At 40.5% G+C, this 25013-nt stretch overlaps 2 protein-coding genes across 8 annotated transcripts in view; both read left to right on the top strand.

Moving 5' to 3' along the window:
- Positions 1-857: 857 nt before the first annotated feature.
- The window catches only part of LOC124034325 (beta-1 adrenergic receptor-like), a 68073-nt gene continuing 43917 nt past the window's right edge, over positions 858-25013 (top strand). For 3 of the 6 annotated variants that reach the window (XR_006838555.1, XR_006838554.1, XM_046347359.1), the window contains exon 1: positions 858-2744. Coding sequence is in view for 4 of the 6 variants with exons in the window: in XM_046347359.1 (XP_046203315.1) it covers positions 1390-2742 (1353 nt within the window). In the remaining 2 variants the exon portion in view is untranslated. Of the gene's footprint in view, positions 2745-15063; positions 16458-18330; positions 19225-21528; positions 21664-25013 lie in introns of those variants that run through there. The other 3 variants (XM_046347356.1, XM_046347355.1, XM_046347357.1) reach the window with 3 other exon arrangements.
- LOC124034326 (prolactin-releasing peptide receptor-like) overlaps positions 2634-25013 on the top strand; it is a 68119-nt gene continuing 45739 nt past the window's right edge. The window contains exon 1 of one of the 2 annotated variants that reach the window (XM_046347361.1): positions 2634-2744. The gene's annotated coding sequence lies outside the window, so the exon portion shown is untranslated. Of the gene's footprint in view, positions 2745-21543; positions 21675-25013 lie in introns of those variants that run through there. The other variant, XM_046347360.1, reaches the window with a different exon arrangement.

Raw genomic sequence — 25013 nt, 5'->3', positions numbered from 1 at the left:
AAGTTTTTTGGGGTAATTCCAATACCATTTGTAACAATATATAGAACAACTCAAAAAGGTCTGTGCAGCATGCAAGTGACAGTGATTCATTGGTTACATAATTGAAAGGTCACAGAATTAAAGGGAGCTGTCTATCTTAATGGGGCCAGCAACGAACGAGCCTGTCAAGTCGTGGGCACTATCAGGTGATGTCAGCAAAGTCATGGGTTAACCTACAGTAAAATCACGTAACCTCCGGCAATGCTCCATCAAGACTAAAAAGGAACACCAGTAGCTGCAGCACTTGATTACACTGAAGGAAACCTTACCTCATACAAGAATTGGTCTACTAACTAATAGTTACCTGCTAGGCTTTGAAAGTGAGTATCTTAGAGTGTTTTCCAGGCATGAATCGCCTGTGATTGGTTTAATTCAAATTCTACCCACTGGGCACAGGTGTCAATTCAACATCTATTTCATATTGGTTCAACGTTATTTCATTGAAATGATGTGGAAACAATGTTGATTCAACCGGTGTGTGCCCAGTGGGGATTGAGGATGTGGTAGTGACTGTACAGTATGAGCAGATTGCTCCCTGACTAGCAGTGTCTCAGTACACACAGGCAGGCACGCTTCACAGCTCCTCCCTCAGCTAGGGTGTGATTAAAGCCAGTGCACACACACACACAGAGAGAGAGAGAGAGAGAGAGAGAGAGAGAGAGAGAGAGAGAGAGAGAGAGAGAGAGAGAGAGAGAGAGAGAGAGAGAGAGAGAAGGGTGGAGAGATAGGGAGGGAGAAACACTCAAAGAGGGAGGGGCAGCTACTTGGTGGACTTTTGTGGTTCTTGCAGCAGCGTCACAGCTACTTGCTCTCGACAGTGTGGCATCACTCTCATATTACACACAGCGAAAAGCGCTCCAGCCAAATACCACAGTATGTATGATTGGATTTATTTCACAGGTATAAGGGTTGGCCTTCTTTTTGAAAAGTTTTTATTTACTTCTTGAATTGGTTGTTTGTTTCACTATCCTCTCCATGGATGTATAAAACTAAGGCAAAATAAGCAAAAAGGATTGTAAAGTATTTTTTATTTTCATTTGTACATTTTGGATGCATTGCACTGACAAGACAACATGTTGTTGTCAGCGACATTAGAGGAACTTCTCACCAACCTTTTTTGTCTTCGGAGACAGACATCCATAAACCACTGGTAGTGTTTGGAGGATCTGGACACTGGCCAGTGATACATGAAAGCTGTTTTACGTTTGCTTTGAATGAATAGAAGCGAGAGGATGTGACATAGAGAGACCAAGTTCTTGTGAGTTTGACTTTAAAAATGCTAGTACAAAATGTATTTTTTTACCCGTAATACATGAAAAATATAGTTTCACTTTGTGTATCTCTCTGCTTATGAAGATGGATTTCAACTTGAGTAGCACAGTGCTCTATGCGGTCAACAGCACTGTGACCCCCTTCCTCAACAATACAGGACCCTACCATCCTGCAGCGGGACCCTGGAGTCTATTACTGCTGGTGATCATCATCATGACCATTGTGGTGGGCAACCTGCTGGTCATCATCGCTATAGCACGGACATCCCAGTTACAGACTATAACTAACATCTTCATCATGTCCCTGGCCTGTGCTGACCTTATCATGGGGGTTCTGGTGGTCCCTCTGGGGGCCACCATAGTGCTGACAGGAAACTGGCAGCTGAGTGACACCTCTTGTGAGCTCTGGACCTCCGTAGACATGCTCTGTGTCACGGCTAGCATTGAGACTCTTTGCGTGATTGCAGTGGACCGCTATATTGCTATTACAAGGCCCCTCAGGCACAAGGTTCTGCTTAATAAGTGGCGTGCCCGGTTAATAGTGTGTGTGGTTTGGATTGTGTCTGCTCTGATATCCTTTGTGCCCATCATGAACCAGTATTGGCGAGCAGAGGATGACCCGGAGGCCTTGCTGTGCTATCAGGACCCTGCCTGCTGTGACTTTTTGATCAACCGGACCTTTGCCATTATATCCTCTGTAGTGTCATTCTACATCCCTTTGCTCATAATGATATTTGTCTATGCCAAAGTCTTCCTTATAGCCACACGACAGGTACAGCTCATAGACAAGATCCGTCTGCGCTTCCAGAGTGAGTGCCCAGTCCCCCAGACACAACAGCTGAGCCACCACAGTAACAACATCCTGCCCTTGGCCTATGGAGGCTCCTGCAGCAGAAGCAGCACCAGCTCAGCTCGCAAGAGGAGCTCCAGGCGAAGGCCTTCACGGCTAACGGTTATCAAGGAGCACAAGGCCCTCAAGACCTTGGGCATTATCATGGGCACCTTCACCCTCTGCTGGCTGCCTTTCTTTGTGGCTAACATAATCAACGTGTTTGACAGGAATGTGCCCCCTGGAGAGATCTTCCGCCTGCTCAACTGGCTGGGCTACATCAATTCTGGCCTCAACCCCATCATCTACTGCAGGAGCCCTGAGTTCCGCACTGCTTTCAAGAACCTACTGGGCTGCCCCTGGTTTTCCACCCCACGATTTAACATCTTCTACAAGGAGCTGCGGACACGATGCCCCTGCTTCCTGGGTTCGGCTGAGGCAGGGGCGGCCTCTTTTCAGAAGCCCCCTGCTGCTGCCACGCCTGAGGGTGATGAGAGCATGGCCAGCAGTCAGAGCAGCTATAAGAGTTTGGAACCTTCCCCAGGACCCCCACACTCCAACGGCATCACACAGTTCAGTGACTTCTCAGAACCAGAAAATTAATTGTAAGTTTCTTCTTGTTATGATTTCAAATTTTGCACACTACATTTTCTCATTCCATACAGTAAAATACTATAAACAATGCATTTTAAAAAAAAGAATTGCACAGATAACTGGGTCTTTCCACCAATTCAGTGGCTTTTGAGGTACAGTGAGTTCAGAAAGTATTCACACCCTTTGACTTGTTCTAAATGTTCTTGTGTTACAGCCTGAATTTAAAATAGATTAAATGTAGTTTTTGTATCGCTATAACTACACACAATACCCCATAATGTCAAAGAGGAATGACGTTTAGAAATGTTTACAAATGAATAAAAATGAAAGCTTAAATGTCAATAAGTAAAAAAAAAAATAATATATGCCATTTAGCAGACGCTTTTATCCAAAGCGACTTACAGTCATGTGTGCATACATTCTACGTATGGGTGGTCCCGGGGATCGAACCCACTAACCTGGCGTTACAAGCGCCATGCTCTACCAACTGAGCTACAGAAGGACCATGTATTAAACCCCTTGTTACGGCAAGCCTAAATAAGTTCAGGAGTAAACATTTGCTTAACAAGTAGCACATAATAAGTTGCATGGACTCACTCTGTGTGCAATAATAGTGTTTAACATGATTTTTGAATGACTACCTCATCTCTTTACCACACACATACTGTAAGGTCCCTTAATCGAACAGTGAATTTCAAACACATATTCAACCACAAAGACCAGGCACGTTTTCCAATACCTCGCGAAGAAGGGCACTTACAGTATTGGTAGATGGATAAAAACTAAGAAAATAAGACATTGAATATCCCTTTGAGCCTGGTGAAGTTATTCATTACACTTGGAAGGAAACTGCTCAGGAACTTCACCATGAGGCCAACGGTGACTTTAAAACAGTTACAGAGTTTAATGGCTGTGACAGGAGAAAACTGAGGATGGATCAACAACACTGTAGTTAATCCACAATACTAACCTAATTGACTGAGTGAAAAGCAGGGGCGTAAAGTACTTAAGTAGAAATACTTAGTACAATTTAAGTAGTTTTTTGGGGGCTTTGTATTTTACTTTACTATTTATATTTTTGACAACTTTTACTTTTACTTCCCTACATTCCTAAAAAAATATGTACTTCTTACTCCCTACATTTTCCTTGACACCCAAAAGTACTCGTTACATTTTAAATGATTAGAAGGACAGGAAAATGGTCCAATTCACACACTTATCAAGAGAATAAGTGGTCATCCCTACTGCCTCTGATCTGACGCACTCACTAAACACAAATGCATCGTTTGTTAATTATGTCTGAGTGATGGAGTGTGCCCCTGGCTATCTGTATATTTTAAAAACAAGTAAATGGTGCCGTCTGCTTTGCTTAATATAAGGAATTTGAAAAGATGTACACATTTTATTGTTGATACTTAAGTATACTTAGAACCAAATACTTTTAGACTTTTACTCAAATATTATTTTACTCGGTAACATTCACTTTTACTTGAGCAACTTTCTATTAAGGTATCTATACTTTTACTCAAGTATGACAATTGAGTACTTTTTCCACTATTGGTGAAAAGAAGGAAGCCTGTATAGAATACAAATATTCCAAAACATGCAACCTGTTTGCAATAAGGCACTAAAGTAGCACTGCAAAAAAATGTGGCAAAGCAATTACTGTTTTGTCCTGAATACAAAGTGTTATGTTTGGTGCAAATCCAATACAACACATTACTGAGCGCCAATCTTCAAACAGCCCTCACACTAAATTCCAACCTCAGTGTGGAAATATAACAAATCTAGTTTTTGACTGTACTGGGTCTTTAAAGGGAACTTTATTGAATATAAAATTCAATATTGGTGCACAATATCTGCTTAAAAGATCAAAGGGATGCGAAAGTCCCTCATTTTGTGGAAGGACCCAACTTACATTTTCACATTTCAGCATTTGCACTATTAGATTTTGTAATGATAATCTTGAGAAGACACTATGGTCCATGTCTACATGTGCTTACGTCATGTAAGGTGCTCAGTGTGGTCAAAATGAAATGCTTGTGCACATTTTAGCTCTGATGAAAGTTTTAGTCTATTGCCCACAGGACAGCTCAAGCACAGTTAAGACAGGCAGTATGTTTGGGAATCTGTGTAAATGTGTAATGTCTGTGGTAGTAGAAGAAAAATATTGCATCAGTGGTCTGACATGTGAGCATTAAATTGTTTTCTTAAACTTTAGGGCTCCTTTTATCTTTAGCGGTCTACAGCTGTGAAGAATGATCTGAGAAGTCACAACAGATCTTTTGTTAAGTAGGACACTGAACTTCAAATATCCCTATTTCTCCCTTAATACCCTCCCTTTTTGTTGTCATTGCAAGGCGACTAATTCTCAACCCTTCCGTATCAAAATGAGAAAAGAAAGTTGAGTGACATAATATTATTTCAGTTAAGTATTAAAGAGAAAACCACTTTAAAAGTGATTTAAAGATGACAGTTTTACGACAAAAAAAATGCAAGCATACTGTAAACCAACGCAAGCTCTGAACTGAAAAGTTTTGCTTGTAAAATAGACAGACCAAATAGTATGGGCAATGAAATGAAATCAACCAAAGTAAAGGAATATAAATTATGTAGATGCTATACATTTTCAGTTTAGTCCTAATTGTCTTTTCAATGTAGGCCTATTGATATCTGATATTGTCCTGTAATATTGTTGCAATACACTACCATAAGTTAAATAAGCATTTTACAAATTTTGTGTGTGTGTGTGTGTGTGTGTGTGTGTGTGTGTGTGTGTGTGTGTGTGTGTGTGTGTGTGTGTGTGTGTGTGTGTGTGTGTGTGTGTGTGTGTGTGCGTGTGCGTGTGCGTGTGTGTGTGTACTGTTAATCATTCAATACATCTCTATTTAAGAATTAAAATAAAAATGGAAGAATACAATCACATCAGGGGGGTGTTGAACTGCTGCAATCCAGAGGGCATGTTTAGGATCGTATCTGTAGTTTTAGCGGTATACCTTTGGGAAACGGGAATGTTTTTGGAAATCAAACAATCTCTTGAATCTTTCCCTCACATGTTTCATAGAGCTCACTGGGCATGCATGTTGAATATCAGGGAGAATCCATATTTGGATATGTTCTGAATACATCAAGGTGCTGTGTCTGACTAAAATAGATTTGGCAGAACCATGTACAATAAATAAATACACCCAATGCTTACATATTCAAAGATAAGCTGATGTGGGAATATAACATTGGAACATAATGTGAAATATGTAATATGCGTATTTCCATTATCTTGATCCATAAATATCAAAGTAGTTTGTTTAAACACGGTAGATTAACTAGTTGCTGGTACCATATTATGTTACCTGTAATCCATCTTTGAATCCAGCTCATGTCAACCTTATAGATATTACTATCAGATGTCCACGGTTTTTCTCTAAGAAACAAATATCAAATCCACATCAGTAATTTTGTGCTTCTGTAGTTGTATATGTAGCTGTATATGTAGCTGTATATGTAGCTGTATATGTAGTTGTATATGTAGCTGTATATGTAGCTGTATATGTAGCTGTATATGTAACTGTATATGTAGCTGTATATGTAACTGTATATGTAGCTGTATATGTAACTGTATATGTAGCTGTATATGTAGCTGTATATGTAGTTGTATATGTAGTCATATGTAGCCGTATATGTAACTGTATACTGTATGTAACTGTAAATGTAGCTGTATATGTAACTGTATACTGTATGTAACTGTATATGTAGCTGTATGTGTAACTGTATACTGTATGTAACTGTATATGTAACTGTATACTGCATGTAACTGTATATATAGCTGTATATGTAACTGTATATGTAGCTGTATATGTAGCCGTGTTTATCCAATGGCATTGAAGAGTATACCACCTCAGACATCGGCTTCATCAATAATTGCACCGACGACGTAGTCCCCACAGTGACCGTACATATCCCAACCAGAAGCCATGTATTTCAGCCAACATCTGCATCGAGCTAAAGGCCAGAGCTGCCTCTTTCAAGGAGAGGGACACTAATCCGGACACTTATAAGAAATCCCACTATGCCCTCAGACAAACCATCAAACAAGCCAAATCAATACAGGATTAACATTGAATCCTACTACACCGGCTCTGATACTTGTCGGATGTGGCAGGGCTCGAAAACTATTATGGACTACAAACGGAAACCCAGACGCGAGCTGCCTAGTGACACAAGCCTACCAGACGAGCTAAATGCCTTTTATGCTCGTTTCGATGCAAGCAACACTGAAGCATGCACAAGAGCATCAGCTGTTCTGGATGACTGTGTGATAACGCTCTCAGTAGCCGATGTGAGCAAGACCTTTAAACAGGTCAACATTCACAAAGCCGTGGGGCCAGACGGATTACCAGGACGTGTACTGAAAGCATGCGCGGACCAACTGGCAAGTGTCTTCACTATCATTTTCAACTTCTCCCTGACCAAGTCTGTAATACCTACATGTTTCAAGCAGACCACCATAGTCCCTGTGCCCAAGTAAGCGAAGGTAACCTGCCTAAATGATTACCACCCCGTAGCATGTCAGTAACCATGAAGTGCTTTGAAAGGCTGGTCATGGCTCACATCAACAGCATCCTCCCGGATACCCTAGATCCACTCCAATTCGCATACCACCCCGACAGATCCACAGATGACACAATCTCAATCGCACTCCACACTGCCCTTTCCCACCTGGACAAAAGGAACACCTATGTGAGAATGCTGTTCATTGCCTACAGCTCAGCGTTCAACACCATAGTGCCCACGAAGCTCATCACTAAGCTAAGGGCCCCGGGACTAAACACCTCCCTCTGCAACTGGATCCTGGACTTCCTGAATGGCCGCTCCCAGGTGGTAAGGGTAGGCAACAACATGTCTGCCATGCTGATCCTAAACAATGGGGCCCCTCGGGGGGTTGTACTTAGTCCCTTCCTGTACTCCTTGTTCACCCACGACTGCGTGGCTAAAACATGACATTAAGTTTGCTGACGACAACAGTGGTAGGCCTGATCAGTGACAATGATGAGACAGCCTATAGGGAGGAGGTCAGAGAACTGGCAGTGTGGTTCCAGGACAACAACCTCTCCCTCAATGCAAAACAAAGGAGCTGATCATGGACTACAGGAAAGGAGGGCGAAACAGGCCCCCATTCTCATTGACGGGGCTGTAGTGGAGTGTTTCGAGAATTTCAAGTTCCTTGTTGTCCACATCACCAACACACTATCATGGTCCAAACACCAAGACAGCCCTGAAGAGGGCACAACAAAACCTATTCCTCCTCAGGACACTGAAAAGATTTGGCATGGGTCCCCAGATCCTCAAAACGTTCTACAGCTGCACCATCGAGAGCATCCTAACCGGTTGCATCACCACCTGGTATGGCAACTGCTTGGCATCTGACCGTAAGGCACTACAGAGGGTAGTGCGTACGATCTAGTGCATCACTGTGGCCAAACTTCCTGCCATCCAGGATCTATATAATAGGCGGTGTCAGAGGAAAGCCCATACAATTGTCAGAGACTCCAGTCACCCAATCACAGACTGTTTACTCTGCTACCACATGGCAAGTGGTACCAGAGTACCAAGTCTAGGACCAAAAGTCCCTTAACAGCTTCTACCCCCAAGCCATAAGACTGCTGAACAATTAATCAAATGGCCACCAGACTATTTACATTGACACTGCTGCTACTCGCTAATTATTATCTATGTCACTTCACCACTACCTACATGTACAAATTACCTCAACTAACCTGTACCCCCGCACACTGACTCTGTACCGGTACCGCCTGTATATAGCCTCGTTGTTGTTATTTTGTGTTACTTTTGATTACTCTTTACTTTATTTGGTAAATATTTTCTTCTTGAACTGCACTGTTGGTTAAGGGCTTGTAAGTAAGCATTTCATGATAAGGTCTACACTTGTTTTCGGCGCATGTGACATAAGATTTGATTTGTATATGTATCTGTACGCTACCATGCTCTTTAACACCAGATCTTACTGTGTTGTGGGACCTTAACTACCAGTTGATTATCAATTTAGAACCTGAAGGTTAATACAGCGAAGAAAACATGAATATAACATCTCTGATGAAAAAGGACTGCATTATAAAAATACACGACAGTAAAGTATGGCCAAACTTTACCAAATTAAAGTGTGAATGTCTCATGCAGAGCAACATGAGCTGATCAATGTTTAGCCTGTATAGAGAAGCTTCCCAATAGTTTAGTGGTTTTTATGCCTCTGCTGGGGCCCCTCTGCAGCCTGTCCAACACCACCCGCAGCTGATAAAGCTTTATCACTGGGCCACTCACTGGGAGAAGCTATTTAGAAGACAAATAGGTGAAGGGAGCACACGGTTTGGTTACAGTTGGACTGTTAAACATGTCTTACCAAACCAATCCAATTTGCAGAGTCACTCCATACACTATACAGATGCTGGGATCAGGTTTCCTTTTTAATGACTACCAATTCCCTCTAACAACTTAAACCATATGTCACAACCTGGCTCTGAGATGGTGACAAGCAAGGGAGTCCACACATTGGCAATTGAATAACAAAAAATATTTATTAAATAACAAAGTATAAAACTACAAAGGAAAACTAACCTGTGAAGTGTGAAAGTAGGCATGTGAGGGATGTAATGGAGATGCATGGATGAAGGTGAAATGTGTGTAATCTTGAAGGGTGTACCTAATCCAAAAACATAATCAACCAGAGCACAAAACAAAATGGTGCTTGTGGAGAGAGAGCCAAGACTGGGCACCAGGAACTTTTATCTCCTAGTTGATCCCAAACTCAGGTGCAACTTGTCACCTTAACGACCCAATCAGCTCCACCTGTCCCCAATCTGAAAATAAAAGCACAAACGCAGAGAGAGTGAGGCAGGAGAGTGAGGCAGGGAGAGTGAGGCAGGGAGAGTGAGGCAGGGAGAGTGAGGCGGGTGTAACACATAGCAAGTGCGGGCACTCATGTCTGTCTGCATCAGTTGAAGGGTAGTGGGCTATGTTATCTTTACTGATCTCCAGTGGGGGTTTGGGGGCAGTTAGGACTCGTTATGAATGCACTTTCTTCTCACACGTGCACTATTGGATCTAAAGATTACTTCAAAAGCTACAGAGCTGACGATTGTCTACTAATATGTATCGGCTGGTGACATGAAATTTTAGTTCATTTGTATCGTCACATTTGTTTCTAAATACATGTTATTTAGCAGACGCTTTTTTTAATGCTGCCATCTCTGAGGTCTTTTACAGATAGAGCCAATCAATTGGGCAGGAACATGGGAGACATTTTAAGAGCATATAAAGTATTCCTTAAAAGTAGCAGAGCCTGTCCAGTTCAGCCTGAGAAAGAAGGCTATAGCTCAGTGTAATACTACTCACACCGGCACTGCAATGCTTTGAGATAGATTTGATAATGTCAGGAAGATCAATGTGTCTCAGACAAACTGGGTCGTGGCTTTGACAGTATATCGAATGTGGATGATAAAGCGTGTGCACCATATTACCTCGGCAGGCAGGGCGGCTAGGCTAAGACACGGCATGAATCAGGGATCTGTGGTTAGGCTAGGACACTGATTCCCAACCGGGGTACTAGAACCCCTGAGGGTACCTGTCCTATCCACAGGGGGTACTTGAGAAGACTCATGAGACCATAGGCCTACTGTTAAATGCACATGAGAGGTACTTCACTGTCTCATAATGGTTGAGAGGTCTTTGAAACGTCAGTGGGACAATACTAACAATTAATAACTATTCTTATTAAAGTGAATGACAAACAGCCCTAAAGTGAATGACAAACAGCCCTAAATATGGAATAGTCTGAGCTTTGTACAAATGACTGCTTATACATTGTTCTCGACAAAGTCGATGCCACATGGGCAATTCATGGTAATTATTTGTTCTCTCAAATGTGATACTGATAGTGCTGAGCACGGGTTAGAGAAAGATAAGCACCCAACACAGAACAACAGATAGCAGTGCAGCGTTGTGTAGGTTAGCTGTCATCAACAGATGTTTTATTTACGTGACAGGCACAGTGGCTTACTTTGAGTTTCTGTCATGTATGCACCATGTTGTCTGGGTGGATGTTTTCCGTTAGGCTTACCCCATTTCATTAATTCCATTTACTGTATGAATAGGACATGTATGGAATAGGACATGTGGAATATGTATAGGACATGTAGTACAGGAATAGGACATGTAGTGTAGGAATAGGAAATGTAGTATATTAATATAACATGTATGGAATAGGACATGAAAAATAGGAATAGGACATGTAAGATATATGAATAAGACATGTACGGAATAGGACATGTAGTGTATGAATAGTACATGTAGTATATGAATAGGACATGTACAGAATAGGAATAGGACATGTAGTATAGGAATAAGACATGTAGTATAGGAATAAGACATGTAGTATAGGAATAGGATATGTAGTATAGGAATAAGACATGTAGTATAGGAATAGGACATGTAGTATAGGAATAAGACATGTAGTATAGGAATAAGACATGTAGTATAGGAATAGGACATGTAGTATAGGAATAGGACATGTACAGATTAGGAATAGGACATGTACAGAATAGGAATAGGACATGTAGTATAGGAATATGACATGTAGTATAGGAATAGGACATGTACAGATTAGGAATAGGACATGTACAGAATAGGAATAGGACATGTAGTATAGGAATATGACATGTAGTATAGGAATAGGACATGTAGTATAGGAATAGGACATGTACAGAATAGGAATAGGACATGTAGTATAGGAATATGACATGTAGTATAGGAATAGGACATGTACAGATTAGGAATAAGACATGTACAGAATAGGAATAGGACATGTAGTATAGGAATATGACATGTAGTATAGGAATAGGACATGTAGTATAGGAATAGGACATGTACAGAATAGGAATAGGACATGTAGTATAGGAATAGGACATTTGCGGAATAGGACATGGAAATTGTTAATTCCATACGGTAGTCTTTTAACTAGCATGCATAGCAGCAAAAAATAAACAAATGGGTTTATGTCCTCAGAATTTCTCATAACAAACAGTAATGTTTTTTGGAGATCTATAGAGTGACAGCTGCTACTGCATTAGTCCTCATGATGCGGCAGCGCTACATACAGCCTCTTGTAGTAGTTATCACACACTGATTCTCTTTCATAAGCAGTGGCCTGCAGTGGCCTGCTCGGTATGGGTCAGGGGGAAGGTGATAAGACTGTAATGAGCAAGGAAAACACTTAGTGATAGAACACACATTCCTATGTGTCAATCTTATCTTTAAGCACGGCAGTGGGGTATTTGTTTTCAGAAAAAAATAGTGATTCATTTTGAGTCAACACTTCTCCCAACATACAGATTATAGAAAAGCAACATAGGCTGTGTTTACATAGGCAGCCCAATGCTGATCTTTTGCCCAATGATTGGCAAAAGATGTGATCTGATTTGTCAAAATACCAATTAGTGGCAAAAGATGTGATATGATTTGTCAAAAGACCAATGATTGGCAAATATGTGATCTGATTTGTCAAAAGACCAATTAGTGGCAAAAGATGTGATCTGATTTGTCAAAAGACCAATGATTGGCAAATATGTGATCTGATTTGTCAAAAGACCAATTAGTGGCAAAAGATGTGATCTGATTTGTCAAAAGACCAATGATTGGCAAATATGATCTGATTTGGCAAAATACCAATTAGTGGCAAAAGATGTGATCTGATTTGGCAAATGACCAATGATTGGCAAAAGATGTGATCTGATTTGTCAAAAGACCAATTAGTGGCAAAAGAACAGAATTGGGCTGCAGGTGTAAATGCAGCCATAGTTGTCAACTCCTGGAAGCTAAATGCCATGAAGAACTTTAGAATTCTAGAGCAGGGTTTGATTTTATTTATATTTGAGAAAAGGCTTAGGCCTGAAAAAAATAAAGATACGGCCTCTCGGGTGGTGCAGTGGTTAAGGGCCACCAGAGACTCTGGGTTCACGCCAAGGCTCTGTCGTAACCGGCCGGGACGGGGAGGTCCGTGGGGCGACGCACAATTGGCACAGCGTCGGAGGGATTGGCCGGTAGGGATATCCTTGTCTCATCGCGCACCAGCGACTCATGTGGCGGGCTGGGCGCAGTGCGCGCTAACCAAGGTTGCCAGGTGCACGGTGTTTCTGGCAGCTGGCTTCCGGGTTCGATGCGCGCTGTGTTAAGAAGAAGTGCGGCTTGGTTGGGTTGTGTATCGGAGGATGCATGACTTTCAACCTTCGTCTCTCCCGAGCCCGTACGGGAGTTGTAGCGGTGAGACAAGATAGTAGCTACTAAACAATTGGATACCACGAAATTGGGGAGAAAAAAGGGGGGTAAAATAAAAATAATAAAAAATAATAATAATGTATTGTTGTATTGTTTGATTATACAAGGCCAACACAATCAATATTGCAAGTTTGATTTCTGGAGCACCATTTCATTGTTATCTGCAATTGAACCATTCATGGCAATGCCAGAGTGCATTCCCGGGACCACCCGCTGAATTTGCACACATGACTGTAACACTGGGCATATATAAAAAACCATTCAGCAGAGAGTGCATAGCTGTTTTGTTAACACTGGAGCCAAACTGAGATAGAATAGTTCAGCCATGGGACAAAAGGAGGAAGACTGTATAATAGAAAGACGCCATTATCACAAAAAATGTCATGTTTGATTATCATACTAATTAAGCATAAAAAATGTCATGTTTGATTATCATACTAATTAAGCATAAAAAATGTCATGTGTGATTATCATACTAATTAAGCATAAAAAATGTCATGTGTGATTATCATACTAATTAAGCATAAAAAATTCAAAGCCTCAATGTTAGAAGAGAGGTTGGTGGCACTGACTTTTGTGTTTGCCCAGGCACTAAAAGGTTATGGCTTAAATTGCCATCTGACAGAGTCATACCAGGGCTTTAAAAAAGGGAACCTATTGCAGCTTTCTGTGGAAATTCTTTGTGGGCTGTGTCTGGAACAGTAATGTCCATCTGATGGCTGATGGAGTAAACTCTCTTTCTGTATGCTACCAAGCAACTGAGACTGAGGCATGATCCAAACACCACATCCCTCAAAAGAAACATGTAGTGTGTCAGGCATGGTTATCAAATCTCCCTCCCAAAATACAGCGGATGAAAGATTCCTAGAACTCACATCGCATGGATATCACATGAAATCCACAGAAATCCTAGGTTAAGAAGTTTCTGTGCAGCACCTATATTCAGTTCAGTAATTGCTTTTGTGAAATAGCACTCACGAGGCATCACAACAAGTAATGAAGGCCAACATGTTGTGGCGGTGTGAACTCCACTCTCAAATGCTTATGTTCAAAGCAAATTGAATTGCTCAGACACATTACACTTTCCCCCCTCTGAACTTTCAGCTTCCATTTGTTTGGCATGGCAACTATATCAGGCAAGAAATAGCTTTTGGATAGAATCCACCAAGCGTAGAGGCGGTGGAAATATGTCCATCTGCAGGCCTGCCTAATATACTGAATGACTCAGAGCACCTGCCAAAATTGGCCTATTACTCCAAATGTCTGAGTAAAACATTTATACACACTTTAGGTGCCACCAGAACTATTTTTAACAGACATTGGTGATGCCTGAGTCCTTTAACAGAACTGCATGCTGAGTGTGTAATGCCACACAGCTAAGTGTGAAATCTACATCTCTGCTCCTGTAGACTGGAATGCAGCGCAGTATTGATATGAATAAACAAATACATTGTGTTTTAGATCATTTGTCAGTTAAACAGCATTATCAACTGTAAAATGCCATTGTAAGTACAGTCAATGTTTAGAAAGGCTAGTCATAACAGTTAATATATTAATTGATTTTTCTTATGACAGGATCAATGCTGCATGAAATACACTACACATACATTCCCGTTATACTACAGGCATGCAGGATAGTCACAAAAAATAACTAGTGAAACAGGAAATTGATCTGCTGACAGATGAATGCACTAAGGCTAAGCCTTTCCATTCTGTCTCAAATAAATCACATTGTACAATCTTTAACACAGTGGTCACTTTTTCAGATTACAGCGAGTGACAAGTATTGTATATCAAAAGTATGGTCAGGATTCCATACAAAGAACAATTGCAAAATGTTAATGTCGTTCTCAGAGAGGCCATTGCAAAAGAGCTCTTTATATGTGCAGACGACCATGACAGACCAAGCATGGCCCTTTTTATATGTGAGCACTGACAATAACTGAGACCTGCACAATATCAATTAAGAGTCTTTTGTTGGATTAGGATGGGATCAAACCTCGGAGAACATAAAACGAGGAACAGGATAAGAGGAGCATGGTAATGTGAGTATCTGATCAAATCCTACATCTAAAGCATCAAGAAGAAAATGGTGGGAGTTGAGTAAGCAGTTCACTATGGGACAAATCCAAATGTTAAGCCAAAGTTTTACTTCGCTGTCTACAGCTGAGTAAAGTTTAAAGAAATTGGCAAGTAACTTAAATCAACTTTATCTCATCGATTGTTTCTTTCATACTTACTGTACCATTGATAGTAATGACCGGAGAGAAAGATCTACGCGTTCGAAGGTTCTCAATTTTAAGGAACCATATGTGCTCCAGGTGGTTCTTAAGACACTGCAAACAACTTGATTGATGGCATTAAAATATTTCAATCATTGGAATCAACATATTTTTACAAAATAATCCCTTTGGCCCCAAACCTCCCAAGGGCCATACCTCACTTTCTGACCACAAAGTACACTTTACCCTGTTGACAGGTACTGTAAAAGAAAATACACTTTACTCAAATGATGGATGTCTCTCTGCATGAGACTTTGGGATGGAGCGAAAGCTACATTTTAACAAAGTTTTAAACTGCGCAGGCAATTCTTTCCCTCAGAAGTCCACGTGAAAGTACAATACTTGCTGTATAAGGGATGAGGGTACTTCTCTAGATTTCTCCAACAAAGCAATGGTGGGCATTGTTTATATTTTCCTGTGTAGACATGTACTGTACAGTTGATAGGATCCGAATCTCTGGCATTTTGAAAAAATGATTGGTTGAGCAGGGAGTATGTTTGTGGGAAAGAGAAACCTTAGAGTACACACTACCATGAAGTGATTGATGGGAATAGGAAGGACATTAATCAATCAGGATAGACACATTCAAAAGCTCAAAATCAAATAAGCAGTAAAACGAACTGTTATTGTTCCCCAGTCTGAAGTGAACCCAAATCACATAATGTTCAATATGGTAATGTGGGTTACACATTTCAACCTCCTTCCACCATGTTAGAGTCATCTCTTCCAATGTGCATTTGCCAAGTCAAACAAACACATCTCCTGATGAGACAGTTAGTTGGCCTTCTTGTCTAGATGCTTTAATAGTAAAGAACATGTGCTTGGGATTTCATGGGAAGATGGGATAAACAACAAGTCTGATATTGCAAAGCAAATTGAAATCACAAGTGACACAATCACATAAGACAATTGGATCGATTTCAGGGTTGGATCTCAATGTTATGATTTCCAATTCCATTATTTAAAATATATATATACATTTCCCAAAAATGTCATATCAACGTAAAAATGTTTTCATCTTCCCCAAGGCCTGTAAAACAAAACCAATTGTATTATTTAAGGGGGTCAGTGTAAATCAAATAAAACTTTGAAATGTAATTTATTTGTCATGTATTTTTGGAGGTATAGTCAATATTTCACCATTACTTACAAGAACCACTTTCTGATGGTTCTGAATTGCTCTTTTTTATAACCATTACAGTAAATTGTGCTTAGTACAGTGAGGGAAAAAAGTATTTGATTACATGCTGATTTTGTATGTTTGCCCACTGACAAAGAAATGATCAGTCTATAATTTTAATGGTAGGTTTATTTGAACAGTGAGAGACAGAAAAATAACAACAAAATCCAGAAAAATGCATGTCAAAAATGTTATAAATTGATTTACATTTTAATGAGGGAAATACGTATTTGACCCCCTCTCAATCAGAAAGATTTCTGGCTCCCAGGTGTCTTTTATACAGGTAACGAGCTGAGATTAGGAGCACACTCTTAAAGGGAGTGTTACCTATATAAAAGACACATGTCCACAGAAGCAATCAATCAATCAGATTCCAAACTCTCCACCATGGCCAAGACCAAAGAGCTCTCCAAGGATGTCAGGGACAAGATTGTAGACCTACACAAGGCTGGAATGGGCTACAAGACCATCGCCAAGCAGCTTGGTGAGAAGGTGACAACATTTGGTGCGATTATTCGCAAATGGAAGAAACACAAAATAATTGTCAATCTCCCTCGACCTGGGGCTCCATGCAAGATCTCACCTCGTGGAGTTGCAATGATCATGAGAGCGGTGAGGAATCAGCCCAGAACTACAAGGGAGGATCTTGTCAATGATATCAAGGCAGCAGGGACCATAGTCACCAAGAAAACAATTGGTAACACACTACACCGTGAAAGACTGAAATCCTGGAGCGCCCGCAAAGTCCCCCTGCTCAAGAAAGCACATATACATGCCCATCTGAAGTTTGCCAATGAATGATTCAGAGGACAACTGGGTGAAAGTGTTGTGGTCAGATGAGACCAAAATGGAGCTCTTTGGCATCAACTCAACTCGCCGTGTTTGGAGGAGGAGGAATGCTGCCTGTGACCCCAGGAATACTATCCCCACCGTCAAACATGGAGGTGGAAACATTATGCGTTGGGGGTGTTTTTCTGCTAAGGGGACAGGACATCTTCACCGCATCACAGGGACGATGGACGGGCCATGTACTGTTAAATCTTGGGTGAGAACCTCCTTCTCTCAACCAGGGCATTGAAAATGGGTCGTGGATGGGTATTCCAGCATGACAATGACCCAAAACACACGGCCAAGGCAACAAAAGAGTGGCTCAAGAAGAAGCACATTAATTTCCTGGAGTGGCCTAGCCAGTCTCCAGACCTTAATCCCATAGAAAATCTGTGGAGGGAGCTGAAGGTTTGAGTTGCCAAACGTCAGCCTCGAAACCTTAATGACTTGGAGAAGATCTGCAAAGTGGGACAAAATCTCTCCTGAGATGTGTGCAAACCTGTTGGCCAACTACAAGAAACGTCTGACCTCTGTGATTGCCAACAAGGGTTTTGCCACCAAGTACTAAGTCATGTTTTGCAGAGGGGTCAAATACTTATTTCCCTCATTAAAATGCAAATCAATTTATAACATTTTTGACATGTGTTTTTCTGGATTTTTTTGTTGTTATTCTGTCTCTCACTGTTCAAATAAACCTACCATTCAAATGATAGACTGATCATTTCTTTGTCAGTGGGCAAATGTACAAAATCAGCAGGGGATCAAATACTTTTTTCCCTCACTGTATATTTTGGCTAATAGGGCATCAACATTCCTCTAAATAAATTCTCATTAACCAAAATGACATTCTTAGTTCACAGTGAATTATAGGCTTTAACAAAGTCTGGAATATGACAGTGTCTCAGAATATGAAAATGACAGGAATATGAGCCCAAAAATTCTAATTTATCCTTATTCACTCAGTTTCACATTACAGGATGGGTGAAAGATTTGGAAACAAATCTCAAGAAATTAAAAACATCAAAAGGCCAACCCCAGCAGTGACTTTCACAACTGACTGAGCAGAGATTGGAATGGCTAAGATGAGACTGCACAAAGAACAACCTAATAACGCAGATGCACTGGCCCTGGTAAATATGGGCAAGGAAGATTTACAAAACCCTGAGGAGGAACACTGGACTGGGCAGTTTGGGTTGGCTGGCCTGGATGTTTGGGAGCGGCACCAGTTTAAAGGTCCAGATCACAAGACTTGTAGACTAACTGTGTCAACACAGCACCCCGAGGAAGACGGTTCACTGCAACCCAGCATTAAACCATCATCATGGACTGAGTTATCCTGGCCTTGTCTGCCACCAACACGCTCACAGCATACTGTGTACAATAGGATGGACTCTTTCTTTACAACCAGGAATGATTGCAGATGTGTAACAGTAATACACCATAGATATTCATGCACAATGTGTGTGACCTCTGGTGTAAAGTGGGCAGTCAGAATAAATGGTGTACATTATCTAATGCAAAGTTATTTATTTATTATATCCTCACTATCTGCACATGCAAAACGTGTCAACTTAACACAGGAATATCATGTTAAATGTCTTTACTCTCCAGTAATGTCCATAGTGTAGCAACACATTTTCTATTCAGTGTTCATGTCATTAACCTCTTCACTGCCAAATCAACCTAATTAACTGCACTTGAAATATAAGTGTTCTTATCAAGTGATCTGGTTATAACACTGGTAATAACCAGATCCATTAACATACAGTACCAGTCAAGAGTTTGGACACACCTACTCATTTAAAAGTTTTTCTTTATTTTACTATTGTCTATGTTCCACTCGATGTCATAAGGTGAATGCACCAATTTGTAAGTCGCTCTGGATAAGAGCGTCTGCTAAATGACTTAAATGTAAATGTAAATGTTCTAGAATAATAGTGAAGATATCATAACTATGAAATAACACATATGGAATCATGTAGTAACCATAAAAGTGTTAAACAAATCTAAATAAATTCATAGTAGCCACCCTTTGCATTGATGACAGCTTTACACACTTGGCATTCTCTCTACCAGCTTCACCTGGAATGCTTTTTTTTCAACAGTCTTGACGGAGTTCCCACATATGCTGAGTGCTTGTTGGCTGCTTTTCCTTCACCCTGCGGTCCAACTCATCCCAAACCATCTCAATTGGGTTGAGGTCGGGTGATTGTGGAGGCCAGGTCATCTGATGCAGCCCTCCATCACTCTCCTTCTTGGCCAAATAGCTCTTACATAGCCTGGAGATGTGTTGGGTCATTTTTCTGTTGAAAAAAATAAATGATAGTCCCACTAACTGCAAGCCAGATGGGATGGTGTATCGCTGCAGAATGCTGTGGTAGCCATGCTGGTTAAGTGTGTCATGAATTCTAAATAAATCACTGACAGCTTCACCAGCAAAGCACCCACACACTATCACACTTCCTCCTCCATGCTTCACAGTGGGAACCACACATGTGGAGATCATCCGTTCACCTACTCTGCATCTCAGAAAGACACGGCGGTTGGAACCAAAAATCTCAAATTTGGACCCAGACCAAATGACAGATTTGAACCGGTCTAATGTCCATTGCTCGTGTTTCTTGGCCCAAGCAAGTCTCGTCTTTTTATTGGTGTCCTTTAGTAGTGGTTTCTTTGCAGCAATTCGACCATGAAGGCCTGATTCACACAGTCTCCTCTGAACAGTTGATGTTGAGATGTGTCTGTTACTTGAACTCTGTGAAGTATTTATTTGGGCTTCAATTCCTCAGGCTGCAGCAGAGGTAACTCTGGGTCTTCATTTCCTGTGGCGGTCCTCATGAGAGCCAGTTTCATCATAGCACTTGATGGTTTTTGCGACTGCACTTGAAGAAACTTTCAAAGTCCTTGAAATGTTCCGCATTGACTGACCTTCATGTCTTAAAGTAATGATGGAATGTCATTTCCATTTGCTTATTTGAGCTGTTCTTGCCATATTATGGACTTGGTATTTTACCAAATAGGGCTATCTTCTGAATACCACCCCTATCTCGTCACAACACTACTGATTGGCTCAAACGCATTAAGGAAAGAAATGTAGGTCCACAAATGTACTTTTAACAGGGCACACCTGTTAATTGAAATGCATTCCAGGTGACTACCTCATGAAGCTGGTTGAGAGAATGCCAACAGTGTGCAAAAGATGTCATCAAGGGTGGCTAAAAGCTGTCATCAAGGGTGGCTGAAGAATCTCAAATCTCAAATAGATTTTGATTTGTTTAACCTTTTTTTGATTACTACATGATTCCATATGTGTTATTTTATAGTTTTGACATCTTCACTATTATTCTACAATGTAGAAAATAGTACAAATAAAGAAAATACCTTGAATGAGTAGGCGTGTCCAAACTTTTGACTGGTACTGTCCCTATTTTATAAAAAGTGATTATGTAACTCAAGATATTGTTTGCAATAAACAGTCATGAATATAAGTCAAGGACTACCAATGTCAACCTATGAAAAGCTAAGACCATTTGGAGCATCAGCCACACAAAATGTACCATCATCAGGTGTACTGACATACAGCCAAATACATCCTCATTGTACTTCGTACACACAGCAGAAAAATCTTTGACCCATAAGATCTAGTAACCATCCCTTGCATCTCATGCAGCTCATAACTTATTTATTGTGTGATGACGAAGCAGTGAATGAGATTGATGTGATTCCAAAAAAGAACCTTGAATATTGTCATGAACTAAGTCATTATGAATTCTGACAATGTGTACCTCTACAAACCTTTCACTAAACATATGACTGTACAACTGAAATAAATGACCAGGTTTCCATGATCCTTCTCACTTTTGTCATTGTGTGAGAGAGGGACAGACTGAGAAACAGAGAAAAAGAGTGAGTGAGACAGACAGTGACAGAGATTTAGAGACATAACAGAGCGAGAGAGAGAATCAAATTGAGAGAGAGAGAGAGAGAGAGACAGACAGACGGACGGATGGAGGGCAGACAGAGAAGATGGGCTGAGAGAGGGTCAAAGAAATAGTGAGTGAGAGACAGAGACAGAATCTTGACTATGAAGAGAGATACATTTAGATGTAGAGTCTCTCTCTCGCTCTAGGAGAATAAACCCTGGACTCTCTCTCACTATAGGGGAATAAACCCTGGACCGCATAATGCTCACAGTAACTGCGTGGGGTTGGAAGCAGTCATGCTACAAAAACATCCTTATCTCCTCAACCTCAACTCCTTGGGATGGAAACAATTATCCGGCTGGAGTTCAACTTGATTCCTATCAGGTAATTCCTGTTACAATTGGGTTTTTTAAAAGTGGCAGGCCGGTAAAGTATTCATTAATCACAACACAACCTACGGTGGTTTATAACACTACTACTATACAGGCCATAGTATATCAAAGGTGGCCAAAGCCAAGCAAGGCGCTGTGGTGTAGACGACAGATTAACCCAATGACAAAGCCAGGATTGAGCCATTTGTTGTTTTTCAAAGTTAGGGTGTCTAGCCAATATGATTATAAACACCAATGAACAAGTACAAACAAAATACAGTTTGGTATGTTCTGCAAGGACAATTGTGATGCTATGGTCACATAACCACTGATGAAATCAATTATCAGACACTTACCAGATAGTCATTCTGTACAGAAAGGGATACCTATCTGATAACCCTAGAGGACAGTCAGCTTCTCTGCAACTCTTAGCTTGCATAACACACAAACAAGAATGTATTCACACAGTGGAATGCAGTCAAACAGTAGGTCAGGGGGAGTATTCAAGAGGCCATCTCATAATTACAACAGTGATGCGTACTAGATGACCAACGACTTATGTTCACTAATCAAAAATGGGTACAAATATGCAATGGGATCTTGCGACTCTTGGCATCAGAAGAAAATTAAATTAGGTCAATTGTTAAGAGAGAACAAACATGAGTTTCATCATTCACATTGCCCATCAATATCAAAAGTGTGCACATTTGTTATATTCAGTGAATAAGGGCTCTAACAAGAATCAGGGGCTCAAGTAAGTATACCTTCTGCAAATGGAGAGCAACTATTAACCTAAACATGCAGTGCCACCTAGTGTAACAGCTGAGTCTGAACAATCTGCCTTAAATGTTGTAAGTGACCACCGATATAAGCTTCTTACTTGCTTTGTGGTGATGGGCACAATGTTCACACTTGTGCAGTGAGAAATGTGTGTTTTAATAGAAGTTCCCTATAGTCCTTGCAAATACCTTTTAGTAATTTAACACAGAAATGGATTGGCCCTCTTTGCTTATCTAGTCATTTTAAAGTTGGGTAGCCTATGCTGGATGCAACACTCTCTGGCCAAGGGCATGGTTAATGGAGTGGTTACAATGTATAAATCAAACGTTTGCCTGAAAATTCTCATAAAAGGTCTGCGGTGAAGCCCCGGGAGCAAACGAGTTTGGTACAGGGACATATAACATTTTCACATTTGATTTGATTCAGCATTTGAATTTTGAAATATTATACTAAATGTAACTACAGAGATGCTTTTTTCTTTCTGAGTGCTAATCGGGGACATTTCCGGGCACAGCTCTAACTGGGGACAGGCAACCAAAATCAGGGACTGTCCCTGTAAATCAAGGGGAAAATTGGAACAAATGGTCACGGTTCCGGTCTACTTATGGGGTGGCTCTCCCATAGGCACCAATGCATTAGCAGAGTCTGGACTGCTTAGTTCAATGGCTGTATATGAACCAAACAATGGAGTGAGTGAGATGTTTTGCTTCCTCTTCCGTATCAGGTTAAAAAAACAAACATTTTTTAAGCCTTGAGACAATTGAGATACGGATTGTGTCTGTGTTCCATTCAGAGGGTGAATGGGCAAGACAACATATTTAAGTGCCTTTGAACGCGGTATGGTAGTAAGTGCCAGGAGCACCGGTTTGAGTGTGTCAAGAACTGCAACGCTGATGGGTTTTTCATACTCAACAGTTTCCCGTGTGTATCAAGAATGGTCCACCACCCAAAGGACATCCAGACATCTTGACATAACTGTGGGAAGCATTCGAGTCAACATAGGCCAGCATCCCTGTGGAACACTTTCGACACCTTGTAGAGTCCATGCCCTGACGAATTGAGGTTGGTCTGAGAGCAAAAGCAGGTGCAAATCAATGTCAGGAATGTTTTCCTAATATTACACTCAGTGTATACAGGGTATTCAGAAAGTATTCAGAAAGTATTCAGAACCCTTGACGTTTCCCACATTTTGATACATTACAGCCTTTTTCTAAAATTGATTAATTTGTTTTTTTCCCTCATCAATCTACACACAATACCCCATAATGACAAAGAAAAACAGGTTTTTTCAAATGTATTAAAAATATAAAACGTATATATCTGAAACCCCACCTCTTTAAGGAATACCTAGGATAGGATAAGTAATCCCTCTCACCCCCCCCCCTTTAAGATTTAGATGCACTATTGTAAAGTGACTGTTCCACTGGATGTCATAAGGTGAATGCACCAATTTGTAAGTCGCTCTGGATAAGAGCGTCTGCTAAATGACTTAAATGTAATGTAAATATCACATTTACATATGTATTCAGATCCTATACTCAGTACTGTGTTGAAGCACCTTTGACAGCGATTACAGCCTCGAGTCTTCTTGGGTATGACGCTACAACACATTTGGGGAGAACGGGCTCGTTCTGATGACTGGAGCAGAATAGGTGGAATGGTATCTAAAACATTTTAAAAAAGGGTTTTCAGGTGTATTCCAATCAAGTTGTAGAAACAGCTCAATGATGATCAATGGAAACAGGATGCACATGAGCTCAAATTCGAGTCTCATAGCAAAGGCTTTGAATACTTATGTAAATAAGGTATTTCTGTTTTCTATTTTTCATGCATTTTTCAAAATGTTAAACCTGTTTTTGCTTTGTCATTATGGGGTATTGTGTGAAGACTGTGTACATAATTTAATACATTTTAGAATAAGGCTGTAACAAGATGTGGAAAAAGTCAAGGGGTCTGAATACTTTCCGAATGCACAGTATTTCTCTATAATGTGTGGGAATACTTTGGAAGAGATTTCCCAAATTAAAATCATTTGGGCTGATTTGCTGGTGTTTTTACAATCTATTATGTCCCACAATTTAAAAAAAAATATATATATACAGTATATCACAAAAGTGAGTACAACCCTCACATTTTTTTAAATATTTGAGTATATATTTTCATGTGACAACACTGAAGAAATGACACTTTGCTACAATTTAAAGTAGTGAGTGTACAGCTTGTATAACAGTGTAAATTTGCTGTCCCCTCAAAATAACTCAACACACAGCCATTAATGTCTAAACCGTTGGCAACAAAAGTGAGTACACCCCTAAGTGAACGCTGTCAAATAAGTGTTAAAAACATGTGGATAAAAACTGGAACATGGAAGATCCTGGATAAAAACGTGTTTTTAAAGCTTATCTTATAGCGAGGGACATATTCAACCCAACGTATCGTAAGTATTGTTCCTAGAGATTAGTGTTAGGGGTCATTCCACCAATTCTGTGCCTTTTGAGAAAAATAGTTTTCACCTAATTTTAACATTCTGTCATAAGGACCACATGTTCAACTTCATAAAACCACATGTCCC

The sequence above is a fragment of the Oncorhynchus gorbuscha genome, linkage group LG04 (assembly GCF_021184085.1).
Source record: "Oncorhynchus gorbuscha isolate QuinsamMale2020 ecotype Even-year linkage group LG04, OgorEven_v1.0, whole genome shotgun sequence".
NCBI classification, from domain to species: Eukaryota; Metazoa; Chordata; class Actinopteri; order Salmoniformes; family Salmonidae; genus Oncorhynchus; species Oncorhynchus gorbuscha.
The sequence above is the reverse complement of the archived record's forward strand: the minus strand, read 5'-3'. Positions and strand labels throughout refer to the sequence as shown.